At 43.5% G+C, this 14,161-nt stretch overlaps 1 protein-coding gene across 1 annotated transcript; it reads left to right on the plus strand.

Moving 5' to 3' along the window:
* The first annotated feature begins 320 nt into the window (after positions 1-320).
* Positions 321-2,205, plus strand: LOC119287801 (alpha carbonic anhydrase 7-like). Its single transcript, XM_037567416.1, has 4 exons — positions 321-935; positions 1,117-1,284; positions 1,673-1,726; positions 1,964-2,205. Exons 1-4 carry the CDS (start codon positions 417-419, stop codon positions 2,048-2,050), a joined length of 828 nt encoding a protein of 275 aa, XP_037423313.1. The 5' UTR covers positions 321-416; the 3' UTR covers positions 2,051-2,205.
* The last annotated feature ends 11,956 nt before the right edge of the window (positions 2,206-14,161 follow it).

The following is a 14,161-nucleotide window of genomic DNA, read 5'->3' on the forward strand; positions in this document are numbered from 1 at the left end:
ATGTCGTGTTTGCCGAATTTTGGCCGATTATGTCTTTGATTTTTTTTTTACAAAAGTACGTCTAGGGGCCTCCTGGGGCGGCGACTCGGAATCCATGGCCCCCACACCAAAAATATCGCCGTTTCGCCCCCAAACGGCGTCTTTTTCTAGCCCCTGAGGCGAACGGCTGAAGATGCTCTCACTACCGTACCGTGCCGTAGCAAGTTAGACACAGGTTTGAAACGTTCCAACCTAATTAACTCGGCCGTAGCAGACGGCCAGACCCATCTCATTCTCTCTGGCTCTCCACTATATATAACCCACCAGCTCTGTCTCCGGTCCAACACACACAAGAGGAACTCACCAGCTCCACAAGCAGAGGAGCCGACTCCCAAGCACCAACGCACGCCGGGCATAAGACCAGCGACCAAGCCAACATGCGTCCATCTCGGGACCTCCGGCTGGCCGTGCTCCTCCTCTTCTCGGCCTCCGTCCTCCTCCCGGCAGCCAGAGCCCAGCAGGAGACCGAGGAGGAGGAAGAGTTCAGCTACTCGCTGGACGCGGAGAACGGGCCGGCGCACTGGGGCGAGATCAAGGAGGAGTGGTCAGCGTGCGGCAAAGGCAACATGCAGTCCCCCATCGATCTCGCCAGCCCACGCGTCTCGCTGGTGCGCGGCCTCGGCTACCTCAACCACACCTACGCCCCCGCCAACGCCACCATCGTCAACCGCGGCCACGACATCATGCTCAAGTTCGAGGGCGACGCCGGGAGCGTCTCCATCGGCGGCACGCCCTACTTCCTCCGGCAGCTGCACTGGCACTCGCCCACCGAGCACAGCGTCAACGGCCGTCGGTACGACATGGAGCTCCACATGTTCCACGAGAGCGCCCAGGGCAAGGCCGCCGTCATCGGCGTCTTCTACGAGATCGGCGCCCACGACGCCTTCCTGCACAAGGTGCTGCTCTTTTCTTTCTTGCTTCCTTTCTTTAGTTAACCAACCAACGAACGAGGCTTGGTTAAGCTTTGATGATTTAAGCTTAATTAAGCTTAACTAACGGCAACATGCAAAGCTGCAAGATGCAATTAATAATTGGAACGCCATGCATGGGGCTAACTCTAATCTTGTACGAACGCAGCTGGAGCCATATCTGGAGATGATAGCGGATCGGAAGGACAGGGAGGAGAAGATGGGGATGATGGACCCGAGGGGCGCCCGGGGAAAGGCCAGCGTGTACTACCGCTACGTGGGCTCGCTCACCACCCCACCCTGCTCGGAAGGGGTCATCTGGACCATCGTCAAGAGGGTACGTCCCGTCTCATTCACTCACCTCACCTTGCATCATACACAACTACCAACTAACAACTATCAGTAAAATATTTCATTTCTGGACCATCACATGACACACAACATGCAACTGTGAAATAAAAGAATCCATTTCTGGAACTTAGCAGTTGGCATGGAGCTGCCAGTTCAATCTATGTACAGATCCTTTCATTTGTTGTTCGTGAAGAATCTTCCCACCCATTTCGTCTTTCCTGTACTTTTGTTTGATCGGAATTTAGATCAGTGGAACGCACGCCAGCATGCACAAGTCCTATTATACCATGTGCATGGTTGGTGAATGGTGTGGGAATTGATATATAAATTTTCTGAATCTTATCTCTTGTTTTCTATCTCGTTCAATTTTGCAGGTCCGCACCGTGTCGAGGCACCAGCTGGAGCTTCTACGGGAGGCCGTCCACGACGTAAGTTTCTTTTTCCTCTTACATTTCTCTAATCCTCTCCAAATATTGGTATTCTCCACGTGCATTCAACTCTTGTCTTTCAGCACTTTACAGTCTTTAGACTCGTGTCAGACGGTAGACCTTAACCGTGGACATCTAGAAATTCTACAGGGACATGAAAGTCGCCTTTAATTTGGTCGATCTCCAACTGTGGACTAGACGTTTTTTGGACTGATTTTCCTTCAACCCTACATGCAGGACATGGAGAAGAACGCGAGGCCCCGTCAGGAGGTGAACAGCAGAGATATCAGCATGTTCCGGCCTTTTCAGCAGAATAGACATTGATTATTCGCTAGGGTCGATTATCCTCTTAATTAGTTTGCTGCTTCAGCTATCGTATATGTACATGGTTATACCATTTTTTGTAATTCTTTCTACTCATATTAAATCCCTTGTATCCGGCCACTGAATAATAAAGGAGTACGTCCCGTTCACGTCCATGCATGTGTGTTGATGTTCTGATTTATATATATATCGTGAACATGATTGTTGTTGGGTACTACCCATAACTCATCCAGCTACCACTGCTATTAAAAATGAAAGAGCCGGCAAGGATTTTGATTATGGTTGAGTACCGGGCCGAAATATATATAGGACCATCCAGCTGCTGTTAGCCATCTGGGGTTGTCTCCTCGAAGAATTATGGCAGGAATAGTTTAGCTCAGGAAATTAAGGCTAAGTTCGAATATTCCTGAATGTTACCAACATGATTTTTATTCCTGAATCCATTTTGCTACTGTTTTTCTAACGATCCGGTCAAGGTGAGCGTGGCTCATAAAATAATCAGGAGGGCGGTCGACCTCGCTACGCTAGTGGATATCATATCACTGGTACGATGATGATGCGAGATCAGACTTGTCAACTTGCTCAACAGTTCAATCTCTTGACAAAGAACATGAGCATCCAATGTAATTATTGCTGGCCCTTTTCAGAAGCAGGCGATCTGAAAACTGTATGTGAATACTGACCATTTTGGAGAATAATGGGGTTATGGGGTTGGTGAGCGACCAATGGTGATTCTGATTGACAGGCCTGCCTAGGGTGGGGTAATCATCAGTGACGTTGAATGGCTTTACTCAGGCAACACAATGTGCGTCAAATTACCCGTACATGGAGGTTTAGGCGTCTATGATTGAAAAGTACAAAAGGTTAGGTGAAACCGGGTGTATCCCCTGCATGAAAAGTGAGTTAAAATGAGTGTGAACAACCGAGGTAAATATACCGGGAAGTTATCAACTTTTCTCGTCTCCGGCATGCCATTGATAGTATTGTGTCTTGTCTGAGTACTATGTGCATGCCTTTGCAGTTGACCGCAAACAATAAAAAAATGCTAGACCTACAGGATTCTATAGGCTTCTATGGCTCCTTCCAAAGTAATAACCCTGACCCCCCTGAGGGGGGTGTGGGGCGATTCCCCAACTAAAACCAGTCAAAAAGTGCCATGTTCAATGAACACGTAAAAGCCCTGTAAATCCCCCGAGCGTGTTAGCTTTACTCGCTAGCAATTCTTGTTTGTTCGACCAGGATTTTTCCAGTTTATACACACAAATAGTCTTGTAAGGCAGACAAATGCGGATTTTCTTTTTAAATGCTAGACCATGCACTCGGTAGAGGGTTGGCATCAAAGGTCTATGGCCAGCGCCGAGAGTAACAGTAGTGACCAAAAAGAGAATCGAGGTCGCAGCCGTGGCATGCGAGTCTTGTTGATCGAAGACTAAAGAAGTATCTTATGTGCTAAAACTGGAGACACATGCAGTCATACAAGCCCATAAATACAATGCAGTGAGCTACCGGAGTACTTTCAAATCAACAATAGATGTGTGCAATCATGCAAGCCGTAAATTCAATGAAAAGAAACCAACAATAGATGCGTGCAATCATACAAGCCGTAAATTCAATGAAGTGAGCCACCGAACCAGCTTCACATCAACGATAGATGTGCACATCCATACATGCTGATAAATGTAATCAAGCTGATGGACCACCTTGACATCAACAATTCTTAGTCGATAAATTTAGTTGCAGTCCTATTCTCTGAGGTCAACTCCATTGCACGATCCCAAATGGACGTCCGTTTTGACCTACTTTCGTCTGTTTGGGGTGGCAATAGGGTCACCCATGTCCGCTTGGGGCCGTTGCCGTGTCGGTGCGCCCAACGCGCTGCCGCACCCCATATCATGTCCTGGGTGGACGTGATATAAAAAAATCACAAAAATTCAAAGAAATCCTGAAAAAATAAAATAAACGCAAACGTAAAAAACATAATTAAACAGTCTTCACGGCCCCAGAAAATGATATGTTGGAACTGCCGAGGTTTGGGTCGACCTCGGATAGTTCAAGAACTTGTGTGCCTCACGAAGACACACCGACCCAATGTTATCTGTTTTTTCAGAAATAAGAAAAAATAAATAATATGTTGAGAGTTTGCGTTATCGCTTGGGTATGAAAAATATTTTTATTGTTTCTGTTCCAGGCAAAGATGGTGGGGTAGCGGTCTTCTGGGATGATCTTTATATTCTGGAACTGAACAAATATGGTGAACATTTCATTGACATGTATGTTTGCAAAGGAGAAGGCACCAAGTGGAGAAGCACCTTTGTCTATGGTGAACCGAAGGCGAGCCAAAGGTATGTCTCTGGGATCTGTTAAGGCGAATTAAACCGCTTGGGACCAGACCTTGGTTTATGGCTGGTGATTTTAACGAAGCTATGTGGCAGAATGAACATTGCTAACGTAACAAGAGGTCAGCCAAGCTTATGGAGAGCTTCCGTGATGTTTTGTCAGATTGCAATTTATTTGATTTGGGATTTTCTGGAGTTCCTTGGACATATAATAAAAAGAAGGAAGGTCACAATAATGTGAACGTGTGTCTTGACCGTGCAGTAGCATGCCCTCAGTGGTCTTCTACGTTCCCTGATTGCAGGGTATCACATATCCTCAGTTCAAGGTGAGATCATTGCCCTATTCTTATCCAATTGGTGGGTAGTCCTCGTCCTGCTACATCTATTAAACTTCTGAAATATGAAGCGTACTGGCAGAGGGAGGCGGTGGCACGAAAGATCAAATTGAATTGTATTGGTATAAAAGTACACACGTCAGTGACTTGGGAGATGTGGCGAATAATTTGGACAATCTTCTGAAGTCCCTTCATGGGTGGAGCAGAGAACATATTGTTTATTTGCCTAAAAAGCTTGAAACGACGCGGAACAGATTAAATGTGCTCTTCAAAAGGAAAGATGGTACTACTGTTATTGACAGGAAGAAAATCCTCGTGGGAATGGATGAGCTCTTGATAAAGGAAGAAATCATGTGGAAGCAGAGATTGTGTTTGGACGAAATGAAAGGGGGTGATAGGAACACAAAGTTCTTTCAAAGGAAGGTCACATGGAGAGCAAAGAAGAAGAATATAGCTGCCCTTAAAAGGAGCGACAGGTCTATCTCTAATGATATGGAGGAGATCAAAGGTATCACAAACTCGTTTTTTAAGAATCTTTACTCTTGTTACAAGTCAGTAAATCCTTCATGTATTATTTCGTTTGTGAAACCCATGGTGAATGATGAGATGAATGATGATCTTTGTACGTCTTTTTTTGAACAAGAGATTAGTGATGCTCTTTTTCAAATTGGTCTGTTGAAGGCTCTAGAGCCAGATGGGTTTCCAGCTGGATTTTTTCAGAGAAATAGGGGTTTTCTAAAGGAAGATATTGTACGTGTTGTTCAGAAGTTTTTTATTTCAGGATGCATGCCGGAAGGGATAAATGATACAACTATTGTGCTTATTCAAGTGAAGAACGCGAAGTCCATAAAAGATTTTTGTCAAATCAGTCTATGCAATGTCATATATAAAATTATGCCCAAGTGTCTTGTTAACAGACTAAGACCCCTGTTGGATGGTATGATCTCTCCTACTCAGAGTGCTTTCATTCCTGAAAGATTAATTTTTGATAATGCTCTCATAGCCTTTGAGTGTATGCATTCGTTAACTATGCTGAAAGGTAGTCGGGTGAATACTATGCGTACAAGTTCGATCTCACTAAGGCATATGATTGTGTGGACCGGTTTTTTTTTTTTTTTGAAAGAATGCTTCATGCTTATGGTTTTGCTGCAGTTTTGGTTAAATGGATTATGACCCGTGTTACGTCAGTTAAATTTTCAATGTGCTTTAAGGGTCAGATGTTAGGTTCTTTCCAACCTTCATGTGGTCACAGTTAAGGGAATCCTTTGTCTCCATACTTGTCGCTATTGTAGCTGAGGCCCTTTCATTGTTACTTCATGATGCTACGGCGAATGGGGATATACATGATTTTTGGCTTAACAACCATGCTCCAGATATCTAACATTTATCATTTGCTGATGATAGCCTCCTAGTTTTTAAGGGTCCTTTGGAGCATGCTCTGGGCATTAAGCGGATTTTTACGGCTTATGAAGAGGGAACGGGTCAATTTTTAATCCTAGATAAATGCTTCATCTTATTTGGTAAAAGGTGCAGGCCAGAAGATCAAGTGTCTATCTTGGTGATTCTCAAAATCACTTCAGATGGTTTTGATGATAAATATCTTGGTTTACCTGTGCCCAAAGGGTGAATGAAGGCCGGCAAATTTCAGTCTAGAAAAGATAAAGCGCTTAAGAGGATTTCATATTACAGAGAAAAATATGCTTCGAGAGGAGTGAAGGGACTGCAGATTAAGTCAGACGTTCAGGATCTGCCGGTCTATGCCATGGGTATTTTTAAATTTTCTGCTTCTCTTTGTGAAGAGTTATCCCAGATCATTAGGAATTTTTAGTATGGTGACGAGGAGAATAGGAAGAGAGCACATTGGCAGGCGTGGGATAAGATGGCGAGACCCAAAGGAGTAGAAGGTATTGGCTCCCGAGATCTGAGTATTTAATCAAGCGCTTTTGGCGAAACAGGCTTGGCGATTATTGGTTTTTCAAGACTCGTTATGTGCAAAGGTGGTGAAAGCAAAGTATTATCCTTATGGGGATCTGCTGGACACGGTGTTCCCTCAAGTGACGTCGACTCCTTGGCAAGGTATTATGCATGGTCTTGAGCTTCTGAAAAAGGGTGTTATTTGGAGATTCTGCGATGGGGCAAATATAATATTTGGACAGATAATTGGCTTCCTAGAGAATCGGGTCTATAGATCTCTGCAAAAAAGAATAGAACTAGACTTAAATATGTGTCTGAGTTATTCCTAAGTGGCTCAAAAAGGTGGGATGAAAATCTTATTAGGCATCTATTTTATCCCCATGATGCAGAGGCAATTCTGAAGTTGCATATTCTAAATTTGGGTGAGGGAGATTTTATTGCTTGGCACTATGAGAAAAACGAGATGTTCTCGGTTAAAAGTGTGTATAGGGTGGCGCTGAACCTAAAGGACTCCAATCTCGAGTTAGGGATATCTAGTGGTGTTGTAATTGGGGAAAGGAGGCTATGGAACATTATTTGGATGACTCAGGCCCCGCAGAAGATTCGGATTTTTGTGTGGCATGCTGCTACACAATGTCTAGCGCTTCAAGTGAATAGAGTGAAACATCACCAAACTACCATCGGGTTGTGATCTATTTGCAATGTTGAAGATGAATGTGTGTTTCATGCTCTAACGAACTGTCCCAAGGCTCGAGTGCTCTGTATGGCTGTAAGGGAGGTTTGGAATTTACCAAGTGAGGAGTTTTAAAAAATTTCTTGGCCGGATTGGTTACTTATTTTATTTGATCAAGTCAGGTCACCGGTGCCTGAACAAATTATATTCATGTTTTGGAGGGCATGGCACCTGAGGAATGATTTGATATTTAGTAAGGTAAGGAAACTATCTCTGCCTCAGTGAGTTTTATTCCAAACTATTGGGCATCCTTATCGTCATGTCATTCCAATGTGAAGATGGAGATTAGCAACAAAGGTAAGGAGAGGGCGGATGGTTCAACTTTTACTAATGATGTGCATGAGAATTTTGTGGCTTGGCAGCCTCCTGCTAGGGAGTTCATTAAGATTAATGCTGACACAAGTTATGTCGAGCCCATGAGTGCCGCAAGTGTGGGTGTGGTGGCCAGAAACTATGATGGAGAGGTTATCATCTCATCGTGGGATTATATTGAGGTGTGCAATAGCGTGGATGAAGCGAAACTGAGAGCGACCCTAGCGGGGTTGTACATCGGTATCACTCTCCACAAGCCCGTCATTTTAGAAACTGGTTTTTTTGTGGCATCTTGTTTTGGAAAAGATTTTCTTCTCTAGTTGATCTAAAGATGGAAGCATTGAGTATTTCCAAGATGATGATACATTGCAAGATATCCAAGATTAACCGAAGAGCCAATAGGGTGGCGCACGAGATTGCGAAGTTTAGTTTTGAAAATAGATCTGACGGTGTGCTTCTTAATAGTGTTCCGCCCTGCGTGGCTAAAGTTGTAATGGATGATTGTATGAATGTTTTATATTAATTAATATATGGGAGGGGGTTTTCAAAAATCAAAAGGGTTGTCCACGTCACTGTTGTTGTCAGTGGTACGCTAATGATGTGGAATCATACTAGTCCACCATGTGCCATAGACGCATGCATGATTTAATTCAACTCGCTCAACAGTTCAAATGTCGTGAAAAAGAGCACACAAGGGTTGAACATCCAATGTAATTAATGCTGGCCCTTTGCAGAAGCATATAATCTGAAAATTGAATGTGAATATGGAATATTTTGTAGAATAATGGGTAACTGGGAGTTGGTGAGCGACCAATGGGTTGGAAGTTTATGGTGATTGACTGATTGAAAGACCTTCCTAGGGTAGGGTAATCATCAGTGACGCCCAACGGCTTTACTTAGACAACACAACGTGCATCAAATTACTCATCCATGGGCGTTTCGTGGTCTATGATTGAAAGAATAAAAAGCTTAGGTGAAACCGGATGCATCACCTTCAAGAAAAGTGTATCAGAATGTGTGTGAGCGGCTGAGGGAAAGATACCGAGAAGTTACCAACTTGCCTCGCCTCCCCTCACCATTGGCAGTGTTCTCCGTTGTTTGACCACTATGTGCTTGCCTTTCGGTTGAATGCTATGTTCTGTCTCAGGTAGTCAACTTCGTCACAATTCTCGGTGGTTCGACCAGGCACATTTTTGGTTTATGTGCAAAATCAGTTTTTTAAGGTGGAAATGTCGAACAAGATTATTTTTTTCCTACCAGGCAGTCTGGTTTTATATGGTCCTTGCATGGGAGGGGGTTGGGGTCAAAGGTATCGCTACGGCCAGCGCCGAGAGTAACTAGAGTGACCACCAAGAGCCATCACTTTCCAGGCATGGTGTGCGAATCTTGTTGATCAAAGACTAAGAGAAGTATCTCATCTGCAAAAACTGGAGACATGTGTGATCCTACAAGCTTATAAATAGGACGCAGTGAGCGGGAAGCACCTTCAGACCAACAACAGACGTATGTGTGCAACCATACATTTGATAAATGTAATAAATAAAGTGAGCTACCAAACGATCTTCACATCAACAATAGATGTCTGCAACCAAGCATACATGCCTATAAAAGCAAGGAACTGAGCTACCAAACCACCTGCACATCAAATTCTTAGTCGATAAATTTAGTTGCATTCTTATTCGCTTATGCCCAGTTCCTCTAGTGATGATGAACATAGATCATCCATTTGTTAAAGAATTATGGGTAGACCGTGTGTTGTATAAATTTGTTGCATAGGGCTGAGAGGTATCAGGGATAATTCTACAACAACCAAACCAGTAAGTGCAACCATTTATCTTCATCAAACTCTTTCATAGAAGCCTGATGGGCCTGTTCTGCTTATGTAATCAACCGCATGCGGCGACTCTGCAGTGCCCAATAGCAATTTGGTCTCATGGTATGCTCTCACGTCCAGGATGTGGTGTGATTTTCTAGTTTTGTTTGTCGCAACCCATCGGTATGTCTAGATTAGCCTTGTGCTTATCTTTAGACTCCAGTTTTTGGCTCAGCAAGTGAGCCTAAGATAAAATAATATCGAGGTGCCGTCTTTTAAACAGTTGACTGAATTTTGTTTCTTACTGGAGTCACTTCCTTTGCATGCTAGATCTTTTCCTCTGACAGCCTAAACCATCTTCGTACCTAGATTTTGCAGCCGGAATAGCTTAACAGGTCTCATCATTTCGATCATTGTCATCTTAACACAGCTAATATTACCAACGATATTCCAGGCAAGCAGGAATATGCTTGCAAAAGTCTATTCTCCACCTCGCCCAAGTAGGTATGCATGCGCCTAACAAAATATTTCGGGGCTTCCTCTGGAAGGGTGACGATAGAAACACTCTAACTATGTAGGGCCGGGGACATGGCAAAGTATCATATCGACGCTCACATGATACCATGGTAATAACAGTTGAACTATAGGACTATCTCCCCGCAAAAAAAAAGAACTATAGGACTATCTGCCTAAAAAGCCTCACTGGCCTTGTTGAAAGTTACAGTGGTGCCTCTAGACTATTTTGTGACTAACCACGACAGGTTGTGGACATCCATGTGATGAGTTGCTTTGTTCCTTGCGGCAACGACTGACCTCCACTCTGCCAAAATGGAAACACGTCTACATTTATTGGGCAGGGGTCGTCACATCCATGCCCCAAACATAAAAATAGCAACCCAGAGAATAAATCAGTGCATAAAAGAGCTCTAGGAGGAACCAGATGAGGGGGTTGCATGCGTAAATAAACTGACGCAATTCCCCAATCCTGAACCTCATGGCATGTGATGATGGAGGATGTAAAATATGGTTAAGTGTTCCTACTGCCAAGAGGGGAGCCGCATGACTATATACTAGCTGAATGCCCGTGCGTTGCCACGGAACAACAAATTTATATATAGATATATACGATGTGAAAACATCACTGTAATTCATGAACATGAGTGTAAGATGTGGCCTATGACCTTGGTACAAATACCTACATAAAGATTGTGCACACTGGGATATAGGTTGGCGGCTCATACATTTTTCTAAAACATTTTAGGTTATTCTAGCTTGTGGAGGTCTGGTCATCCAAATTGTCTTCACCAAAGGTACACATGAATATCAAGTGAAGGTGAAGCTAGAGAAAACAGACTTTGAAAAAAAATTGTCAAGTGAAGGCTTCAAATAATTGATGCACCTTTTATCAAATGCCTTTGTTTCATATATGTTTTGCACGAGTTTGATCAATCTACTGCATTATATTTATTTATTTAGCAAAACCTGAACATTTTTAGATTAAACAAACAGAACTATTCATTTAAGTTCATGAAACAGGACATATGATTTCCTAGCAAATTCATTAGCCATTTCATACTACAAAATGAAGAATTCCCAGATGACAAACAATGTAAAAAAATTATCAGTAAAGATCACCTCTTGAACAACAAGCACTCATTGCCTCATATCCCCGGGCAGATAAAAGACCATGTAATGGATTCATCATATGATAATTTTAAGACTTAACAACCGGGTATTTCCATAGCTCACTGGTCAACCAACCAAGGCAAGTCAAGCAAATACAGCAGAGGTTGTACAATTACCATTTCTCATGATCAAATCAAGAAAAGGCAGTAAAGATACATGTTCCATGGCTTCAGGTTCGGGATTATACAATAAAACTGCGTGACTTGGAGCTGCGGATACTACCAATGGAAGAACAATCTGTCATAAGTCATTACATGAATAAAGCACCTTATTTCTCAAAATGATAAAGCATCTATTCAGGACCATGTACACCATCAGGATCAACTACCCAATGTCCACCCTCCTCACTGTTAAACATTGATAGTTAACAATCTGCAGTGACACAATTCTGACACTTAACGGTCGATAACCACTTGGAAATTTTCTTTTGGTTGAGAACATATAAATGACAAGATATCGAGGTAGAAAAACTACAAGTGGCATTTTCTCTTTTTCATAAAATGACATCTAATTTCATAGCAGGTAAATCTGTTATTCATACTGAACAACACATTCAATCTTTCCATGTGCAGGTAAATCCTATCTAGAATTGCACATTCAATACACATAATCGACTCTTCTGCTTGCATAATTTCAGAATTGCACCAAGAAGTGTGTGTCTACCTAGTATATGATAAGGAATAGAATTATTGTCACAGGGTCGATGCAGCCGTCAACTTGCAGAGTGCTTTCTAGATCAACTGCTCAAGGAGATGATCAATTAGATCCTCCCGGCAAGACGCGCACATACAGAACGCTGGCTGCCCCAACCTTTATTGATTCTTACACTGGCAAGGTTCCACACGTAGAGGAAGACTTGATGGAACAGAGTCTCCAAGTTCAGCGTAAACTAAACATCCATTATCCATTATTGAATAAAGAGTGCAATCAGGTAAAAATAGTAAAGTTCCATAGTTTTCCCATTCTCTAGCTTACAAGGAAGACAACCTAAAAAAAGGAACACAGCCTCAAAGGCCAGCGAAACACAGTCGCCGGAGGTCAATCTAAGTACAAAAAGTTGTACAGCAACATAAATGCGGATGAGATTAGAGCCGTACAAGACACTGAATAAAGTTCGCAATCATGTAATCGGGTCACATTTCTTAATTTTTCCATTAGCAAGATAAGAAGGAACACGACCTTAAAGATCACTAACAAACAACTGGGTAATTATCATGAAAATCAACGTACCAAGTTGAAATTATGTTCGAATATTCCAACCAGTTGAGAAAAAGATAGTAGGACAGCAAATTAAATTAAATAAATGAAGTTAGGAGATATATAAGCTCACCATCCCAACCATGTGGTGTGGCCCCTCTTCTCCCACTTCTTCTATTTTAGTTCTGTCATCTACTGTGTATCAAGCATGTAAGCTCTTGACACACCCAGGCCATTCAAGTCAAGTAGTCTGACGACCTTCATTTTCCTGTATTCCAACAACTTATTCTTTGATACGCCTCTGTTCTTAGCACGAGGCTCCATCCTCTTGTTCCCTGCAACCATCGTCTGCTAGTTCGCCTTCCTAGCTTCGTTCTGGCCAGCGGCAGCACGTCAAAAACCAAGGAAATAAAGATATCCAAAACTGTCCAACGCCAGCTGAATTGGTTTACGCTCTGAAGCTAACAGGAAGTCAACTGAACTGACGATAAGGACACAAACATCTCTGATTGTTCTCCAAATTACAAATGAAGAGGCTAGGTGATACCTGCTTTGGCCTTGGAAATCTTCAGAGCACTCATGGATGGGTTGGAGGCGTTGATACAGTGAGGGACCATAGTGTGCTCCTTCGTCCGTTTCCACTAGTTGGGAATTCCAACGAGCACCCTCCCGTCCTCCTCGACTTCCGGCACCGCCTCCACCGATCTAGCTCATGTACCTCTCCTTCTCCTCCTTTTCTTTGTCGCCGCCTCTACAGCCGCAGCTCGCGCACCTCTCCTCCTCCTAGACATTCGTCGCCACCTCCACCCCCGTGGCTTGGAGCCTCGGACCACCATGACCCCCACCCCGCTGTCGCATTGTTCTGTGGTCTTACCGCCCCATCCAGGTGCGGTGTCGGTGGCACAAGGTCAAGGGTGGGGCGGCACAAAATTATTGGGGATAGAGGGAGGCGGTCGTGGTCGCTGGAGAGAGGGGCGTCCGATGGAGAGGGACGGGGAGAGGGCGTCCTTCGATGGAGAGGCGTCGGGTGGTCGCGAGGGAGGGGGTGGGGAGGCTTTCGTTTGAGAGAGAGATCTGGGGATGGAGACAGGCGGGGGAAGAATTGGAGACGTGCGGGTCATTTCGGTTTTTCCTAGGCTCGAACGTGGGATTTTTTCTATGTTTTTTTTGCTCGGGGAGGATGCATAGGAGGGCTGGTTGAACCATCATTATGACTTGGAGTACAAGGGTTGGCAGCGTCGAGGCTAACCAGCAGGAGATATTATAGGAGGTTTAGAAGGAGATAGAAGGAGATACAATAACCAGATATTTACCTAACTACTGCAACGTGACACACAAGGTGTCCGGCCCAAGAGCCCCATAACAATATGTTGAACATCCTCCCATAATTTGAACCTCTCAAGTTTAGATGATGCTTAAACTCTTCAAATGGTCCTGTTGGTAATGCCTTTGTAAACCCATCAACAACTTGATCCTTTGAAGGATGAACCGAATCTCCAGTTCTTTGCTAGCAACCCTCTCTCTGACAAAATGATAATCAATCTCAATATGTTTCGTTCTTGCATGAAAAACAGGCTTAGCAGAGAGGTAAGTAGCACCAATATTGTCACACCAGAGACATGGAGTTTGTGTGTGAAATATCCCAAGCTCTTAAAGCAAAGATTTAACCCATATAATTTATGTGATAGCATTGGCTGGTGCTTTCTATTCTGCCTTAGTACTTGATCTTGATAGTGTGGCCTGTTGCTTTGCACAACAAGAGATTAAGTTGGGTCCAAAGAAAAC

Source organism: Triticum dicoccoides, chromosome 4A, assembly GCF_002162155.2.
Source record: "Triticum dicoccoides isolate Atlit2015 ecotype Zavitan chromosome 4A, WEW_v2.0, whole genome shotgun sequence".
NCBI lineage: Eukaryota > Viridiplantae > Streptophyta > Magnoliopsida > Poales > Poaceae > Triticum > Triticum dicoccoides.

What these genes read in the sequence shown, in the direction of transcription:
- LOC119287801 (XM_037567416.1), top strand. Translation starts at nt 417, where the DNA reads ATGCGTCCATCTCGGGACCTCCGGCTGGCCGTGCTCCTCCTCTTCTCG. An exon ending in ACGACGCCTTCCTGCACAAG is followed by an intron (nt 936 to 1,116) that starts GTGCTGCTCTTT and finishes GTACGAACGCAG; the next exon opens with CTGGAGCCATATCTGGAGAT. An exon ending in TACGGGAGGCCGTCCACGAC is followed by an intron (nt 1,727 to 1,963) that starts GTAAGTTTCTTT and finishes CCCTACATGCAG; the next exon opens with GACATGGAGAAGAACGCGAG.